The following is a 19,537-nucleotide window of genomic DNA, read 5'->3' on the forward strand; positions in this document are numbered from 1 at the left end:
CTGTCCGTTAGGGTCCATCTCCTCCTGCGACGCCTTCCTCAACGTCTTTCAGACTAAAGGGCTGAGAGCCGACGTTATCTGTCCCTGCGCCAGTTCCCCTGAGGCCCTGACGGTGGCCATCAGGAGGTACACACAAACACACACACACACACTCAAGCTCTTAGCTCTGATTTACCTTCACTGATTATGCAAACATCTGCTTGTGCAAACACACGCTAAAGTACACAAACATGCAAACAGTCTCGTGCACACACACTTATTCAAACACGGCCACATAAGGTACACGGTGTAAACACACAATCACAAATATTCAAATCAACACAAAGAAGAAGTGCAGTTCTGTGATCACAGTGCAATAACTAATCAACCAATCACAGCACAGGATGCTGCTGCGCGGTCAAACACACAAACATTCATTTACACTCACGTTGTGTGCACAAGTCATCCCATGAAGCTGCTCAGTGGCAAACAGCAAACAGCGCACATTAAACACAACACTGTATGAATGCAGCTCTGTTCTGTTTGTTCGTCGGCGTTTTGCAGATTAATAATAGTGTGTTTGTGTTTCGTGTTCAGGCCGGTGGAGGACAGCAGTCAGCCTCCAGGCCGAGGCGTTCTTTCCATGCAGGGCCTGACATACGGGGTCGTCAGGGTCGACACAGAGGAGCGCCTCTCAGTGCTCACCGTGCAGGACGTGGGGACTGTCACACCTGGAGGTGTGTGTGTGTGTGTGTGTGTGTGTGTGTGTGTGTGTGTGTGTGTGTGTGTGTGTGTGTGTGTGTGTGTGTGTGTGTGTGTGTGTGTGTGTGTGTGTGTGTGTGTGTGTGTGTGTGTGTGTGTGTATGTGTATGTGTGTGTGTGTGTGTCTAAAGTTGCTTACAAATTGCCAGTTTAAGTTGGAATATGTAAGGTGGGAAGGAACAACGCTGAAGATGTGTGACATCAGAGACAGCGAAGTGTGTGAGATCATCCTGCTTCTGAAAACCCGTATTGCAATGTGAAATCACACACTGGGATGCCATGAATACGCCATTGCAGATAAAATCTAACTGATGGCAGGACTCTGTTTCAGAATCTATAAAGCGATAAGGTGAGGGTCGAGCACAGACACATTTTAAAAGTCACAGTCAGTGGAGATTTAAGACAGAAGATTTTGGTTCCAAAGTGATGATACTTTGGATTTTACATATTGATGGTAAATCATTATAGCGTAAAACTTCAGCTATAAGCTTGGCTCTTTAATAAAAGTTTTACGTGAGTTGAAGTTGAGTAAAATGGAGGCAGTCTCAGAGGGTTAAACACGTCTTCTATGATGCATGCTGCTTTGATCACTCTAAAGACTTGGGTTACATTACAAACGTGAGATGTGTTTTTATGTATCATGACCTTGCAGCTATATTTCTGCAACAATCAGAATGAAAGGAAGGATAATTACAGACGTGCAGGTTTGTGTTTTCTGTGTGTTCACCGACCACTGTGCTCTTTTCTCCTCTGAAGAGTTAAACTGTCGGCCCCCTCAGCGTCGTCACGCACTGAAAAGCAAAGAATCCATTAAGTCCATCAAATCGTAAAATTAGTTTTAAGGGCGTGTAAACGTGGAGCCTCTCCTTTTCATCAATGTCCAATTTTAAGAGCGCTCTTTCTCCTCTTGGCCAGATGAGTTACGTGCTTCAATGCCGATTTGAAGAAAAGTTTTCAATATGGCAGCCGTCTTTTGTAATCAAGGGACAAAGTCACAGTGATAGTTTGAACAAGGTGATGGAGGACATCAAAGAAGCTTTTAGGACCTCATAAATCATCTGTTCAGCTGCTAATGAGAAGTCCACCAACAACAGTGAACCCTGTAATACAGAGGTACTGTAATAAAGCAGGAAAGGAGGCACACACACACACACACACACAGACAGCCCTGTCCTGTCCTACAACCTCCTTCATTAACAAAACATAAAATGCATATCCTGTATGGGAGATCATTTTGTCTGCTCATTCAAACACATCATGACACTGCATTTTTACCACAACACATTTTACAACCTCAATTTAATGAAGTGTTGTGCCTGAAGGTCGAGGTAAAAATCAGTGGTATTAATGAATAGTAATGAAAGTTTCCACTGCATCAAAATCAGTTGAATTGTCTCTTTTGAAAACATTTGGACTATCTTAGTGTGCTGACTGTTTTTGCGTTTCCCTTTAAATGAACCTCAGACATTACACAGACGTTATTGTCGTCATGCAGTGAATCCCACAGGCCGATAATAAATAACAGATAAATCTGCTTTACATGAAGCACTTTGTAGGAAAGTGTAACCCTTTTCTTCTATCACACTCCATAAGGAAAGCTGTTTATCCCTCAAATGATTTTTGTTGTTGCAGACGAATGACGTCGAAAAGAAATTCGCACATGAGAGTGCGCGAGAGAGGCTGCCGCTTCTAATCCAGAAAGCAGGCGGTAATCTGCAGAAAGAGGCGTGCAGACCCTGCTGATCAAACACTCAGACTGCTGCAGCGAGTCGAACGTCCCTGTCACAAACTCGGAGCCCTTCTCTGCAGAACAGACGCGTGGCGTTCCTGTCAAAGTGCACCACTCAGTGTTAGACATGGGAACTGCACCCTCAGCTCCACCTGGGAACAGAACCTGTTGGCTTTGCTGATGTAATCTAAAAACAGAAGATTAAACACCTTGAAATGTAAACCACAGTTTGATCAGCAAGTCATTATGAATCCTTCCAGATTCAGTTATTATGTGAATTATTTGTTATGAAAATAATATTGAAGTATTCTATATTATATATTCTATATTTCTCGTACCCTACTTTCTTGGGTAGCCTGGTTTTTAGCAGACCCAGACATGAGTGCACTCTATATGTGGGTCAGAGGAAACCTACTTTAAGCTCAAGCTGTGACGTTAACTGAGTTTGTTCACACAAACAGGTGCATGTGGAGCAGAGGACGCCGCTTTGTTTCCCCAGTGCGATCTTTCAGAGATGCTAACTCTGTGTTCTCCCTCTCCCTGGCCGCTCAGGTTTGGTGTGTGTGGTGAAACCAGAAGGCGTCCCTCAGCTCTGTCAGACGGACGAGATCGGTGAGCTCTGTGTCTGCTCCATCGCCACCGGCACCTCCTACTACGGCCTCACAGGCATGACTAAGAACACCTTTGAGGTGAGGTTACAAAATGCAAACTAACCTCAAGGTGTGATATGTGATATTCTGAGTGTTAATACAGGAAAAATCCAACGTCCCATCTAAGTGAATTCTGGAGTATTGCCTTCCTTAAAAACAGAGCGAGGACAAATTCTCTCTGTGGTCACGATGACATGATGGCGCCCAAAAATCCTTGTTAAAAAACTCCCTGTTTGCAGGTTTACCCCGTGAGCGCCAGCGGGGGGCTGGTCAGCGAGTACGCCTTCGTGCGCACTGGCCTGCTGGGATTCATCGGCCCCGGCGGCCTCTGCTTCATCACAGGCAAGATGGACGGCCTCATAATGGTGAGCGGGCGGAGGCACAACGCCGACGACATTGTCGCCACAGCGCTGGCAGTGGAGCCAATGAAATTCGTCTACAGGGGCAGGTGAGAGAGGGAGGCGGTTCTCTTTTTTTTCTTCTTTTTTTTTTTAAATGGTCTCACGTGTGGAGCGGAACACCCAGGGGAGCGTTCAGGAGTCCCTCCGCTTTTTAATCATTCTCTTCGACAGTAGTTGAAAAGCAGCCAGATGTCCAATACTGAAACATTTACCGTCATGATGATTAATGAGCAATCATCCCGCACATAATAAATCTAATAAAGTAGAGCAATAGTGGGTGCATCCCGAAACAGTAATAGAGGAAAGTTTAATTGTGTCCGAGACCACCGAGGAGGAAATTCATCATTTAGCTGACAGAGTCTGATGACGTCTCACAGAAAGAAAAAGCTCCTGTCGCGGAGATTTAAGTCCCTTAGTTTAAAACGACCCAGATTAAATTAATGCTTGATTGAAGAATTTAACACAACTTTGATTTACTTTCCTCTGAACGCCAGCCGGAGTGAAAAAAGTAGCCAGCTCTGGGGTCTGAGGGCTTGTCCCCTGTAAAACAAATGAAGCTGTCGAAGCAAGACGTTCTAGAAATGGTCTGTCGAACACGCTGATCTTAACTCGAGCTGTGAGAGACTGAAGCACATTAACTGTGTGATACACCTCACATGAAACAACCCAGAGGAAAAACAATCATTCAGTCCAAAACTACATCATGTTTTGGATTTGAAGTTTCAGTATATAATTCTTCTCCAAAGTATGATGCTGCCTGTGAGACATCCTTCTGATGACCAATGACAGTTTGAGTTAATGGACTGTTTCATTCACTCATTCTCTACTTCTTTTGTCGAGTTACATCAATTCTCAGCTCCCTCCAAGCAGTCGAGCTAAACGAGTGAAGAGTTAGTGAACACTAGTTTACACCTCCTGTAATGTCAATGATCATAGTGATAACTTTGACAAAATACATCATCTAAAGAGGTTAACAGTGAACCCTTCAAAGTGTCCTTAAATACAGCTGAGACCTTAACGAGACTTTTATCAGTATGCTGTGGTAGCACCTCGTCAATCACTTGAAGCCACGCCCTCAATTCTCCAGGATGTATTTTTCTCTTCACGGGACAGTCGTTGATTAAAAGAACAACAAGATGAGAGACGGTTTATGAAGCTTTATTTTTGCCTTTCGGATGAGACAGCTGAGGAGAGACAGAAAATGTCAGGAGGAGAGAGAGGGCGGTGAGGTGCAGCATTCGAACCCTGAACCGCTGCAGCGTGGACTACAGTCCTTCACAACCGCTAGGCCATTCATGAATACCCTAAAAGTGTTAAGAAAAAGTTCAGAGAGGAAGAAGTCGGCTCACTTTCTTGTAGACTAGTTTACAATCTGCCTTTTTTTTCTCACGAGTGGATTTGCCACCTGCTGGCCATTTGAGGAAATTCCACATCTGGCTTAATTCTTAATTAAGAGTTTCTAATGCTGGAGGCTGAGTTTATCTGTAATCTATAAAATATTTCACGTTGAAATCACAGCTTGGGACATCAACAAGTTTCAGGAACAATCAAAAAATGAATATAGAAAAGCTGGGTTCATGGATTGAATGAGGCTGCAAAGCTCCGTCCCTCCGTCATATTGAAGTCTTGATGTTTTATCACCTCCAGCACTGCAGAACCTGTTTGTTCACTATAAAACCAGCCGAGTGTTAGTGGTGTAATTAGAATATCATTCCTCTGTCTTGTTCGTTCACGCGGCCCTGTACACAACCGAACCTGTGTTTACATCTGCTGCAGCTCGGCTTTAAGGCCGAATCAATAGAAAGTACACTGCAGTGGGTAGAGTGACTCAAGGACCAGCTGCATCCAACAAACTCCAATCCCTCTGCTGTGAAAGAACCCTTAATCAATCCTCCACACATAATGACCCCTGTGTTTAAGTGAAAACGAGGACGACCAAACGAAACAAAAAGCTGCGTTTATTATGCGGCGTCGCAACAACATTTTTGTCCCATGAGTTCAAAGGAAGAGTGCCGTGAACCCGCGGACACAATCACATCTATCTGCATGCAAAAGTATGTGCTGATGATGTGCGTTTTTGATCACACCGTTGTTGATATTTTTGATCTTGTTGCCCATTTTACTAACCGTCCCTCAGATTCACTTTGAGGTAAAAAAAAAAAAAAAAAAGGAGCTCCACATCCTCTCTCTGGATGGATACTGGGATCAGTAGAGGCTTGGTGCTGCTGCAGAGAACTTCGATCAGCTCCTAAAGGACTTTCTTACATGTGATAATATATTTTCAGCCAGTCTTGTGTGCAGTAACAGCTACAGTATGATGAAATATACAAAAAGAAGACAAGCTAAAGATGAGGTCGCGTCTTCCCCCTCCGTCCTGCAGGATAGCGGTGTTCTCTGTGACGGTGCTTCGGGACGAGAGGATCGTGGTCGTGGCGGAGCAGAGACCTGACTCCACCGAGGAGGACAGCTTCCAGTGGATGAGCCGCGTGCTGCAGGTACATCACCTTTCACTGCATTATGATTATTCCACTTGTTCCATTAAAGACCTTCATTTCTGTGTGTCGGGGTTTTGAGAGGCTGAACTCAATCCTTTAGCACACAGTTTCCATAGTAACGATCCAACAGCCTTTCACTTTTTTTATCATTAGTAGCTGTCTTGAAGTAGAGCTAGCACAGTGCTAAGTGATTGGTGAGTAAGAAGAGTCATGAACATTATATGATATACGTTTGTTTTTATAAATGTTTTCAAAAACTACAAAATGAAATGCTGGATTCTGATTTATTCAGGTTCACTGAAGTCAATATTTATCTGAAGAAGTTTTCAATGTTGTTGTATTGACGGACAAAATGAAAGTGAAATAGGATTCTTCAGGAACTATGATTCATGTTGTTTACTTTCCGGGGTCCAGCACCTTCATTTGAAGCATTTTGTTGAGCTCTTTTCTTGCTTTAGTTTAGTTAATTTAGGTGGAAGTAGCTCAGTCTGGAAGGACTTGTGTTGGGAACCAGAGGTTTGCGGTTCAAGTCCCGGTACAGACCACTATGGAACTGGGTTTGATTTGTTTGAGAAATACCAACGTGTAGCATGTTTGAAACAGAGGGCTTAAATGTGTTCTCAAACCCTCATGTTGTCTTCAGTTAAAAAATGATGCAGACTTGTTGTAAACAGAAGATAAGTGCTCTGAAGTTACAGAAACATCCCTTTTGTTTGTTGTGCTTGGAGCTGCACAACCTCAGAGCACACTGTGTTTGTGATGAGTGACAGCTGCTGTCTTCATGCAGAACAGATTTCGGTTCAAAATTCAATAAAGCAGCTTTATTTTAGAGCTTTAGCAAAGGTGGGTCAGGTAAAGACAACACAAAGGTTAAGCCATAATTTCACAATAATTACGCATCAGCAGATAATCCCCCCTCCCTCTGACCCCCCCCCCCCCCCCCCCCCTCTCTCTATCAGGCCATTGACAGTATCCACGGCGTGGGCGTGTTCTGCCTGGCCCTGGTCCCTGCTAACACTCTGCCTAAGACTCCACTGGGCGGCATCCATCTGTCAGAGATCAAGCAGCTGTACCTGGAGGGGGGGCTTCACCCCTGCAACGTCCTCATGTGTCCCCACACCTGCGTCACCAACCTGCCCAAACCTCGTCAGAAACAGCCAGGTGGGAACACGGGGTTTGTGTTCATAAGAATGTCATTTTGCCTGTGCATGTTTTTTGCCGATATTTGTTAACGTGTTCGTGTGTGTGCGTGTGTGTGTGTGTGATGCAGAGATCGGACCCGCCTCTGTGATGGTGGGGAATCTGGTGTCAGGGAAGAGAATCGCTCAGGCCAGCGGCAGAGATTTAGGACAGACTGACGACAATGACCAGGTATAAATCACGGACACACAATCAAAGCTTCTTTTTTTCATTCTATTCCTCATATTATTTCATGTCTGATCACATCTTGATTAATAATTGCAGTGCTGCTAAAGGTCAAGCCTGTTGATGAGTTACTAATTTGAATGTTGACATTTCAGAGTAAAAGCACCGGTAACACGTTTGAGTTTCGAACAACTTCAGATTAAAATCCCTCTTTAAACTCCAGATGAAGAAAAGCTTTCTGTAAAGTGCTCGTCAATAAATTCTTCAGGGGCAATTTGACACATCAGCAGATAGTTTCTTTCCTGCTTTGAAACTTCTGTCTATGATATCGATTAAAACCCTTTCATGTTTGATAGAAGGCACAGACTTTCTGCTGCTGCAGTAAAAAGTGCTGCTCACTCAGCAGTATCGACACAGTGAATATGAATGTTTATCACATATGCAGTTCCCTTTTTCAGCTCCAATGGGTGAGAACTTTCACCACTTGTGTCTAATTAAAAAATATCACATTTTCTTTGAAACACTTTATTACAATTTCTTACTGAATGTCTGCTGTAAAACTGTTTTATTGTCAGCATGAAGTCACGCTCACACTAAACAAATATCACTTATTATTGAATATCAGTCGTAATATGTCATATTTATCACTGCACACAGCTTAAGGAGATGAACATGTTTCAGCGTCGTCGTCACACTGATTGCACAAAGTCCAAACATTTCAGTTCAAATTGCTCAGGGAGACAAACTCACGAATGTGTGTGATAACCTGAGCTCTTATTGTGTTTCTCAGTTCCTGTTCCTGTCCGAGGTTTTGCAGTGGAGAGCTCAGACGACACCAGATCACGTCCTCTACACCCTGCTCAGCTCCAGGGTAACACACACACACACACACACACACACACACACACACACACACACACACACTCACACACCTCTGACCATACTTACAATTTAGAGTACAGAAGAACGGTCTAAAGTGGTTCTTTAATACACTGCAGCTACTATTTTAAAAGCTCAACATGTAAATATTACGTGTGATCTAAATTGGCCAGAACTTTGACAAGTAACAAAACTTAAATTACACGTGATGATTAAAGGAAGCGTGTGAACTGTGTCAGTATCTGTGGAGTGTCTTAAAAGTTGTTCTTCATTCTCTCTCGTGAGATAAAGTCATGGATCAATTCGTCATACGATGCTGATACTTCATAATCTCCCTCCGCTCCTCCAGGGGGCGGTGTCCAGCTCCCTCACCTGTCTGCAGCTCCATAAGAGGGCTGAACGAGTGGCGGCTCTGCTGATGGAGAGAGCCGGTCTGCAGGAGGGAGACCACGTCGCTCTAGTTTATCCGCCAGGTCAGACGCCATGCTGAAGACTGTTTCTACAGAACAACATCTTTACAACCCTCTGTGTGTGTGTGTGTGTGTGTGTGTGACTTCATATGTATGTGTGTGTGTGTCTTGTAGGGATTGACCTGATTGCAGCCTTTTATGGCTGTCTGTACGCCGGCTGTGTTCCCATCACCGTGCGACCACCACACCCCCAGAACATCTCCACCACCCTGCCCACCGTCAAGATGATCGTCGAGGTCAGACTCTCTGAAACTCTCTGGTTTTGAGTTTTTAAATTAGTTGTTTGTTTACAAAGACTTTGGTGCAACCAGTTTCACAGTCTTGTCCCTTTAGTTTTTGTTTCTTTTTTATTCGATTGGTTTTATTCCACCTTCTCTCTCTCTCTCTCTCTCTCTCTCTCTCTCTCTCTCTCTCTCTCTCTCTCTCTCTCTCTCTCTCTCTCTCTCTCTCTCTCTCTCTCTCTCTCTCAGGTCAGTCACTCGGCCTGTGTGATGACCACGGCGGTCATCTGTAAGCTGCTGCGCTCAAAGGAGGCCACGGCCACTGTGGACATCAGGAACTGGCCGCCCGTCCTGGACACAGGTGCAGCTCCTCTCTAACAATCACTAACACAGAAACTTTTAATCATTATGAAACCCACGTTTGGATGATCGTTTACATTTGTCCTCATGCCGTCTTTTTCTCCAAAATTGTCGTACCAGTTACCGTTAATGACAATGCACTTCGCTCACCATGCTAGAGTTAGCATAGCTGTGAAAACAGTATTTGCTAATCCTTTGCTCTCCTTCAGATATGCATGCGTTTGGATTCCATCCATCCATCCATTCATTCATTATCTATAGCACATATCACAGGTGGGGGTCCCGTGGGGTTAATGGTTGCCATTCAACCACAAGGCTGACATGTGGAGACAAACAACCACTCACCTCAAACAACCTAACTCAAAGTCATCTAGTAACCTACCAAGCATGTCTTTTGAGTGTGGGAGGAAGTTGGAGTGCTTGGAGGGAACCAACACGTGCACAGAGAGAAAATGCAAACTCCTCACAGATAGACACCCGTCCCTCTGGGGTTCAAACCAGGATCCTTCTTGCTGCTGATCTTCTGCAAAAAAAAAAAAAAAAGCCGGAGGCAAAGACCTGAGGCTTTGAATCTGCAGTTCGCAAGTCACTGGGGCATCATGGTGGCTGTGTCCACTTCTTGAATAGAGTATAAGCACACCAGCAGCTCTTTACCCGCTCCATAGTGCTGCTGCACTGATCTTGTGCGTACACACACAGACTCGCACACCATCATTGGCTGACTTATTTTGCGTCTTAAGAATGGCAGCCGTTTTGTTACATTTGTTTCCTGCTCGGGTTTGATCATCGTTCCTGCACTTGAACTACTTCCCCTGTCTGTTTCACATCTCTGGTGTGTGTTGCACTTCAAGCCTTAAAATATGTGGTGTTGTTTAGATCCAGATGGAAGCAGTCCATGTTCTGTGACTGTTTACTGAGTCCTTCATCTGGATGGTGGATGGCTGTGAACATTCAGTCAGCAGGAGATTTTTTTCTTTCGTTTTTATGAAGATGAACATGGAGTTTAAACTCTTTCGTCCTTTTGGAATCACAAAAGCATTTAGTTTAGTATTTCTGTGCATTTACAAAAAAAAAAAAAAAGTGACGGCTAGGTGAAAAAGAAATCTTCTCCAGCAGCACATTTTAAATCATTGACTGCTGACAAGCTGCTAAAGCTGCATTGTGGGTTCATCTTCAGGTCAGTGTTTCTGAAATGGATGCAACTCAACAGACTGTCCTCTTGAGTGTTATAAAACATATGTCTGTGTGTGTGTGTGTGTGTCTGTCTGTTTGTGTGTGTGTTCTGCAGATGACCTGCCAAAGAAGAAGCCTCCAGCTCTCTATAAGCCCACCAACCCTGACGGTCTGGCCTATCTGGACTTCAGCGTGTCCACGACCGGGATGCTGGCCGGAGTTCAGGTCAGCTCAGCGCTAATCCTCATCGCATGAGCAAATCGCTAACAGCCTCTTGTTCAGTCGCCCGCACACCATTTTTTTTTTCTTATTCAGTTTATTCATATCTATTTTTATTCTAGAAGGAAATTTCGAGAGGCAGGAAACATGATATTAGTGCAGCTGTCCGTCCGTATCAACCCTAACTTCTGAAACGTAAAAAAAAGTCTGAAATATAAAGTGTGCATTTCAAGAATGACCGTCTGTTTTCTGCTCTGTTTTGTGTCTGTCTCTTTTTGTCTTTTTGTGTCTCTTTTCTTTTCCTCTGTCTCTCTAGATGTCCCATAATGCAGTTGGAGCATTCTGCCGGTCAGTGAAGCTGCAGTGTGAGCTGTACCCGTCCAGAGAAGTGGCCATCTGTCTCGATCCGTACTGCGGCCTCGGCTTCGTCCTCTGGTGTCTGTGCAGGTTTGTGCGTTTACGTCTTCTTGCACTGATCAACCATTGTTCATGTTTAACGATTAAACGTCATCACCCTCACCGGTCAGAACAAGAATTACAAGTCGGTCAAAGGAATGATTTGCAGTTTTCTGTAAACATGGTTGTTTGATGGCATGCAACCATACAAGAGGTCTGAAGGAAGGTTTTGTGTGTGTTTTGTGCAGTGTGTATTCAGGCCACCAGTCCATCCTGATCCCTCCGGTGGAGCTGGAGTCCAACCCGGCGCTGTGGCTGCTCGCCGTCAGCCAGCTGAGGGTGCGAGACACCTTCTGCTCTTACAGCGTCATGGAGCTGTGCACCAAAGGACTCGGCCTGCAGACTGAGGCGCTCAAGGTCACAAACACACCGACACACTGACATTTGTCTCTTTAAACATCTTGAGCCATTTTAAAGCCAAAGAGACTTTCAAGGACGCAGCAAACATTTAAAGAACTCATTTAGCTCGTTGTGACGGATTTTACTGAGACTTCAGTGTCAGGTTTTTAAGTCTAGACACCAAAGTAGATCTTTCTTCACACACTTTTAATTCACCGCCAGAGCCCGACTGAGAAATAAAGGACAGACTGAGAGTGGGTCTAACAGACTTCAGTCTCTGCAGTAATGAACTCACACTCTGTCTCTGTCAGCTCCGCTTCAGGCTGACGTTAGCAACGCTCTGATTGGTCACTGCTGAGTTAATTTGAGTGATTTTCTTTCTTTACCTCTCCATGGAGACAGAGCACAGAGCGAAAAGTCCATCATATGTTCTCTACTTACAAACACCTTTCATTGGTCTCTGACATAAAACACTACAGCTCCTTATTTCAACCCTCTTAGAGTTCTTACTTAACTCTCCTAGGTCCTTTTGTCTTATATTATTATTTCATCAGGCTACAGAGAATCAATAGGAGCAGAGTCAGTGTTGTGTTGTTTTTATTACGCTGCAGCTCCTGAAGAAGAAGGATTTTGATTTTTTTACTGACGAGTTGAAATCAGAATTGAAAAGTCTTACATTAGATTTGTGAAATTAAAGTCATTAAACTTCTTAAAAGTCACATTTTTAGAACGAAAAGTTTTTCAATTTTAGATGCGACTTCGACTCAGGCGTGTCTGAAACTTTACCTGTTATAAAGTAGACGCTGTCGTGTTACAGATGTTTGTATTTTTCTTTTTGCGCTGTAAATAAATATTTTGCGATTCTGCGTCTGACTCACGGATTCACGAACCATGAACAGAACAGAGAACGAGAAGGTGTTGGGGGCGATGCAAGTTCAGAGAAGAGTGGCTTTAAAATGTGAAACAAAGAATGTTCTGCTGAGGAAAACAGCAATTAGAATACAGAATAGAACATATCGTTATTGCCATTGCTATAAAAACAAGGGAAAGCAGTTCAGCAGCTCTTGTCAGTGGCAGCACACGTTCATAAAAAGGATCATAACAAGACAAACCAGTCACATCATAAAAACAGCTGTTAAAAAATAAATAAATAAATACAAAGCTCTGAGAGAGAGAGAGTGCGAGAGCAGCCATTCGGTTCAGTACTCTAAAAATAAAGTGCTGCTGCTGTGGTTATTTGCTTGAGAGGCGTGTCCGTGGCCAGTCTTAGATTTATGGTTTAGAATTATGAGGTGACTTGTAAAAAGAAAAATGTTGGAACTTTTTAAACAATAGGAAGCAAAGCTCTTTATTCCTGTGTGAAATCTGAAAAGCGCTGAAGCTGAGCGTGCAGAAATGTGTTCTTTAAAAGTTCGACAGCGTCTTACTTCAACTTGTAAAACCAACGCCTGTGCAAAGACCTCTGCAAGAAACTGTAACCCAAAAAAATAAAGAGTACAAGAAAGAAAACTAAAGACAGCTGTAGATGACTTTGTAAAAATCAGACAGAGACAAATCATATCAAATAAAACAGAGCAAACAGTGTCCTGATCAAACCCTTCATTAAACACAAACCTCTCACTTCTTTTCTGCTCTCGTCTCCCCTTCAGGCTCGAGGTCTGGATCTGTCCCGGGTCCGGGCCTGCGTGGTGGTGGCCGAGGAGAGGCCCAGGATGTCACTCACACACTCCTTCTCAAAGCTCTTCAAAGACCTCGGCCTCCACCCTCGATCCGTCAGCACCGCCTTCGGCTGCAGAGTCAACCTGGCCATCTGCCTGCAGGTGAAGCACTGAAACAAGCAGAGAGACACTTTGAGTTTACATCCTGCATTGATCTTAACTCTCATTAGGTTTTATATTAAAGCTCATTTCATCTGAAACCATGAAGTAATATTTGTGAGGATTGAGGATTGTTTTTGTTCGTACTCTAATGAGACAGACAAATATTATGAAATACTGACGCTTGGTTTAAAATCATGGACAGATTTAAAAATCTTAAATCTTTATTCTCTGAAAAGTCAGACAGTTCAGTTTTTTACAAGTGAAAGTAATCCTCTTGTGTAGTATTCTTACCTCGAACCTGAAGTGTCACTTTCTGTACAGCCAGACAAAATGTATTACATGTGACCTTTTCTGTTGTCTGTTTAGTGATCACAATGTCTTTGTGTTTTATTTGTTTGTTGCCAGTTTTGATGTCATGTTGAGAAGTGTTTACAGATATTTAAAACAAAATTTGACATTTTAATGTGTTTATCCTGAGAAGTGCCTACATGACTGTCGTTTGTCGTAAACCTACGCGACTCTCAGGTATCACTGTCTGATCAGTTGCTCATTGATCTGTGTTGTGATTGGCTGCAGGGCACCTCAGGACCAGACCCGACGACTGTGTACGTTGACATGAGGGCGCTCCGCCACGACAGGTACTTCAGTCTGCCCTGACAACATTTTATTTCTCTCTAGAGAAATACAGTTCAATGAGACCTTTCTGTGTTTCAGGGTTCGTTTGGTGGAGAGAGGATCTCCTCACAGTCTGCCACTGATGGAGTCTGGGAAGGTGAGCGTCAGTCAGGTTCTCTTTAAGATTCTTCAAACATGTAGCAGGTGAACAGACTTTGTGTTTCACTGTGGACGCAGGTTTAGTCAATTAAAAAAGTTCAAACCAGGCCTGATCCTGCATAGAAAGATGATGTAACACTCACTCATTATGATTGGCTGAATCTCTGAAAGTAGGATTAAATGCACTCAGTGACCCATCGATACGCAGCATTGTTTTTAATCCTTATTTAAGAGTATGTTGGACATAAAGACTGCTTTTAACTCATGATAAAAAAAATGAAGCCAATGCAAAAACCTGAAGTTCCTCAAGTGTCCACCAGAGGCTGGCTGCAAAGAAAATGTCCATATCAACAGCAGAATTGATCGATTCTGTGACGGTAAAAACTGTAAGGGGAGAATTCTGTTTTATCTCTCTTGAATTGTTTTGATCAGGGTGAAGACTTGTGCACACATTTGCATATTTGGGTGTCGTTGAGTTGACTGACATGTGGGTGTGTTGTAGCTGTGTGTCAGGAGGCTTATGGCTCACCTCACCTCTTTCCCTGTATCAAGGTTGATCAAAAGTTAGTTTGAGGAAAGTATTTCCAACATAGTGAGAGCCGTGTTTGGCTTTAAAACGTCTCTTCATACATCAGTGTGTGATGTCACACAGACAACGTCCATGTTTTCTATAGAGTATCCTTACAATCAAACTTTAAACACACAGACAATCTATTGATTTTCTTGTCCCATTTAAGCTTTTATTTTGTAAGTGAGTGGGAGAAAAAAAACAGAAAATGTATGCAAAGTAGAAGGGATAGCTTGCGTTTCAACCTCTCCACAGATGGAGATCGGTGCTCTCAGAGAAAGATGACTCAATAGACTCCTTCACACAGGCCGAATCCAAAGAAAGTACTGGAGCACAAAGATCACTTAAGGCAGTTTACTGAAGTGTAAAGGGCGAATGTTTCAACACATTGTGTCTTGCTCAGAGTCAAACAGTGCAGTTAGTGTTCTGAAAACATTAAATGCCCTCCTACTCTCAGAGAGTCGTCGCTCGTTAGTGCTTACTTACCACCCACTTCTGATTCTGACATTATTTAATTATTTAGTTCATAAATACATTGCAGTTATCTTTTTCTGGTACTTAATTTTTTGTCAAGAAGCCACACACAAAAAGAGGATTTCTTTCCCTCTGAGCCTCCACCAAAAAGCGTTTTGTCACTGACCTGATTCAAGAGATCAGCTTAAGATGAATAACATGAGATAAGATATGACTTTATTGATCCCCAATGGGGAAATTCGGGCGTTACAGCAGCAGCAGTACAGAATCAAAAAAAAAAAAAAAAAAGTCATAAACCAAATAAAATAGTAAGTAACGTTTATTTATAGAGCACCTTTCACAGATAAGGATCACAAAGTGCTTCACAACAATAAAAGGCGATTAACAGTTAAAAACAGAAACAGTAATAGTAACTTAAACATGAATACAATTCCAAAGTAGTAAGGGGGGTATATACAGAGGACTATAATGGGGTGAACTCAACAGGACAATGAACAAAAATAAATGTGCAGTGAATGACATGTTAAAGTGACCAGTGTAAAAAATGTAAAGTGACATGTGTGAACAAAGGGTTATGTAAACAGTAGACAATAACATAACTGAGATGTTTGGAGAGTACCGTACTTCATTTTTTCCCAAGGAGGCTTTTTAGAAAGATGCAAGTTCATCGTGAAGAAAGACTGAGATGCACCAAACAGCAGCACATTATAGGGGGGCGGAAGATCGGTTTATTTCTGTTTTTTTTTTTTTTTTTTGGGCTGCACGTCCTCCCACATTCAATGAGTCAAAGCAGACAGCAGGTTTTGAGTCCATGACGAGCCCGAGGCGTCCATCCTCACTGTCTGTCTTTCTGTCTGTCTGAGGACGTGTGGGTGCAGGAAGGATCACATCACATTCATCACATCTTTGAAACCGGCAAACAGCCAACAGTGATGTCACAGCGTCCTGTCACACAGTGAAGTACACCTGTGCACCAACCAACAAAATGTTTTATCAGATCAGAGGTGACGTCTAGTTTTTAAAACATACTCAGCTAAAGTTTTTCGAGGAAGTGGGACAGAAGTGATTATTCTTTCTGTTCAAGACATCCTGGCAGACTGAAGAAAGAAGGAAAGTGTATGACTCGCCCACATTCAGAAGACTGTATTCAAGGCTGTTTTATTCATGGAGCAGATTTGCATGCAGGTCCACGTCTGATTGCTACTTGTACGTCTTGTGATTGTTCACGATAAAAATAAGACATTCACGGATATCAGAACTGAGGGATATTGATTAGTCCGAAGCGTGACTTTACTTTATTATGCAGCATTTCTTTGACCCATTCAGAGTCAATCTGGTTAGAGATTCCAACGCGTTTGCATGGACGCTGAATAAGGTGATCCCATGAAGACGAGTGTGCATGCATCAAGCCTTGGAGCAGAATAAAGCTATTCGGACACCAGCAGAGTTTGATCAGTCTGATCTGCTGGAAAACGCTGTAGAAGCAGGGTTCTTGCCAAACATTAAAAAGTATTAGGTAAAATATATCAAATGTTCACTGTCTAGTTAGCGTTACATCATTTAGTATTTTTCTTTATTTTTTGGACTTGTTTGTCAAAGCGACACATCACAGCAGCACACATTCACTGGCTCCTAATACAAGAGAGAAAGAAAAGAAGAAATAAATTAGGTGAGAAGTTTAAAAAAAAAAATCGTTCCCACAGTCTTCAATCAATGATTCTAAAACAACCGTCTGAAACGCCCCCTGCTGGGCGTTAGAAGGAATGGCGGCCTCCTGCCACCTGCTCAGCTTTGTTTTGAGAACATGGAGGTTACATCAACCTCTTCTTTCTCTGGAAGAAAAAAAAAAAGATGAAAATCGACGAGAGGTGCTTTAATTTGGAGTTCAAGAGATGGTAGATGCTCGTATTTAACACATTAAATGAATTGTTTACAGGATGAGAAGTGAATGCTGTGAAAACAGTTGTTGCCTGTGAGGAAATAAAATCCATGTTTTCCTTGTGAAGCTGTGTTAAACAGTCAGATTTTTTTCCTGGGCTCGATGACAAGTTTGTGTTTCTTCTTCCCCCACGCTGACACACAAAGAGAGGACGTCATGTTTGTGCCGGTCATCGATCGGCACGCTGTTTATTTTGACTCACTGCGTGTGGGAGGAGGACAGAGAAACGCTGTTTCCCAGTCAGACTGTCCCGTGTTTGGATGCTCCTTAAACACCGTGTTTTTCTGTTTGTTGTTCAGTATGTGGAGGATAAAATCTGATCAGCTGTGAAGTGTGATCACAGAACTTCACGAGCTCATTATTGGACCACAAATCAACACAGGACTGAACTGAACTGTTGAGCTGAAGTCTGGTGTTAAACCAGCTGGCTCTGTTTTTAGTTGTTTTCATGCTTAAATCAAAGAGTCTGACGAATGCTGTAACCATGGCAACCCATTCTTTGTTTTTCAGATCTTACCTGGAGTTCGTATCATCATCGCCAACCCAGAGACCAAAGGACCTCTGGGAGACTCTCACCTGGGAGAGGTGACTCTCTACTCTCTTCTTTCATATTTCCTCCTTTTCCTTGCGTTTCTTTACTTTGAATCAACTCTCACTTTAAATATTCAGTCAAACTTCACTTTGGTCCTGTCTCTTTGTCCTAACTCATTTTTGGTTTACACTTCTCATCCTGTCATGGTATTCGTTTTCAAGAAGCTCTCTGTCACTGGTATTTCCATCCTGTCCTTTTTATCCTTTTTTATTTTCGTCTTTTTATGCTTCCATTTGTCTCTTTTTCTGTCTTGTTTTTTTAGCTTTGTTGTGTGCCTTTTTGTTAGTTTCTTTTTTTCTTTTGGTAATTGAGACCTTGGAAGTCTTCTCCTGCAATATTGTTCCTGAGACAGTAGTTTATATTCAATCTCTTAAATCTCTCATTTCGCTTGTTTTTATGTATTTATTTGGACTTTTTCTCTTGATGCCTCTTTGTTTTTATTATTTTTATTCATTCTTCCCTCCCTTTCTTGACCCACTCTCTCCTGAGTTTTTTCTCCTGAAGTTTGTCGGCACATCATTACAAATGTAAAGTTTGATTTAGCCGCTGGTCTTCACAAAGCACAGTTTGTAGCTTTGTGGGATTTTCTTTTCTTTCTCCTCTCTGAAACTTTCTGTTTTTAGCTACATTATTGAACAGATTTGATTGAAACGTTTTGAACTTCAAATCATTCTCTCTTCCAACAATAGCTTATTCTGCTTCTGATTGGTCCTTTAGATCTGGGTGCACAGCGCTCATAATGGCAGCGGTTACTACAGTGGTTACGGCGAGGAGGTCCTGCAGTCTGATCACTTCAACTCCAGACTCAGTTTTGGAGACACCCAGACAATCTGGGCCAGGACGGGATACCTGGGCTTCCTCCGCCGCACAGAGCTCACCGACGCCAACGGAGGTTAGTTTTCTCTCTGAGTCTTAAGTTCCCTCTCTTCAGGTGACACCAAAACTAAGATGGCCTCTCTTTTTTTGTTTCCTCTGTGTCTCGTGGAACAGAGAGACACGACGCGCTGTTCGTGGTGGGAGCTCTGGAGGAGGCCATGGAGCTGAGGGGGATGAGGTACCATCCCATCGACATCGAGACCTCCGTCATCCGCGCTCACAAGAGCATCATGGAGTGGTAGGTCAAACTTTGATCTTAGCATCCTCAAAGTTGTGTGTTATAAACATTAACTACAATGTTATCAAAATGTAAGAAGCAAAGCACAATATCACGATCCCAGTCTGAAAATGTCTGTCAGAACAACATCATAATGAGCCACTAAATCCTGTTTCCCAAATGTGAAAATACAAGCACAGCGCTCCAGAAGTACCTTCATGTACGTCAAGTAGCAGAGACGACATTTTGGTTTGTTTTTTTCAAAAAGCTCTACAGGCGGCACTTTGCCCTCGCTCAGGTTGTCTCTTCAAGAGCACCACTTCCAGGAAGAGTGGGCTTTAAATGTTAACCCAAACCAAATTCAACACAAGTGAAATAATGACTTTTTTTAACGTCCACCTCAAAAATGAATCGAAAAGATAAGCGCAGATAATGAACAGATAATCTGTGAACAAAGTACCACACATCCTTTCTTCTAATAGAAATGTTACTCTGCGAAATAATTTGAAAGTTAAGCTCTCAGAGACTTATAATGTCGTCAAAGAAATATTTCACACTGAAATGTCGGGGAGTAGAAACTTGAGACTCCTCTAAGACAAAGTTCTTTAAAAAGTGGTCGCAGTGGTTTGACAGCCAAACAGACGCAGGACGCTCCGACATCCTTACACATCCCATCCTGCTCAGACTCAGACAGACGCTGGTGCACTCAATAAGACTTCCAGCCGCCACACTGTCTGACATATTGGGAACTCCGACAACGTTATCGGCAAAGTGAACTG

General features: G+C 42.9%; 1 protein-coding gene across 3 annotated transcripts in view; it reads left to right on the plus strand.

The window, feature by feature from the left end:
- The window catches only part of LOC306834840 (disco-interacting protein 2 homolog C-like), a 56,255-nt gene that overhangs the window by 34,770 nt on the left and 1,948 nt on the right, over positions 1-19,537 (plus strand). For all 3 annotated transcript variants that reach the window (XM_079361061.1, XM_079361063.1, XM_079361062.1), the window contains 20 exons: positions 12-126; positions 577-716; positions 3,023-3,159; positions 3,360-3,568; positions 5,902-6,016; positions 6,976-7,177; positions 7,287-7,387; positions 8,172-8,252; positions 8,610-8,733; positions 8,845-8,966; positions 9,201-9,312; positions 10,600-10,709; positions 11,020-11,150; positions 11,348-11,516; positions 13,148-13,318; positions 13,895-13,956; positions 14,033-14,090; positions 17,584-17,658; positions 18,383-18,557; positions 18,656-18,779. In XM_079361061.1, the coding sequence (XP_079217187.1) occupies positions 12-126; positions 577-716; positions 3,023-3,159; positions 3,360-3,568; positions 5,902-6,016; positions 6,976-7,177; positions 7,287-7,387; positions 8,172-8,252; positions 8,610-8,733; positions 8,845-8,966; positions 9,201-9,312; positions 10,600-10,709; positions 11,020-11,150; positions 11,348-11,516; positions 13,148-13,318; positions 13,895-13,956; positions 14,033-14,090; positions 17,584-17,658; positions 18,383-18,557; positions 18,656-18,779 (2,533 nt within the window). The remainder of the gene's footprint in view (positions 1-11; positions 127-576; positions 717-3,022; positions 3,160-3,359; positions 3,569-5,901; positions 6,017-6,975; positions 7,178-7,286; positions 7,388-8,171; positions 8,253-8,609; positions 8,734-8,844; positions 8,967-9,200; positions 9,313-10,599; positions 10,710-11,019; positions 11,151-11,347; positions 11,517-13,147; positions 13,319-13,894; positions 13,957-14,032; positions 14,091-17,583; positions 17,659-18,382; positions 18,558-18,655; positions 18,780-19,537) is intronic.

The sequence above is a fragment of the Symphodus melops genome (assembly GCF_947650265.1).
Source record: "Symphodus melops genome assembly, chromosome: 14".
Taxonomy (NCBI): Eukaryota; Metazoa; Chordata; class Actinopteri; order Labriformes; family Labridae; genus Symphodus; species Symphodus melops.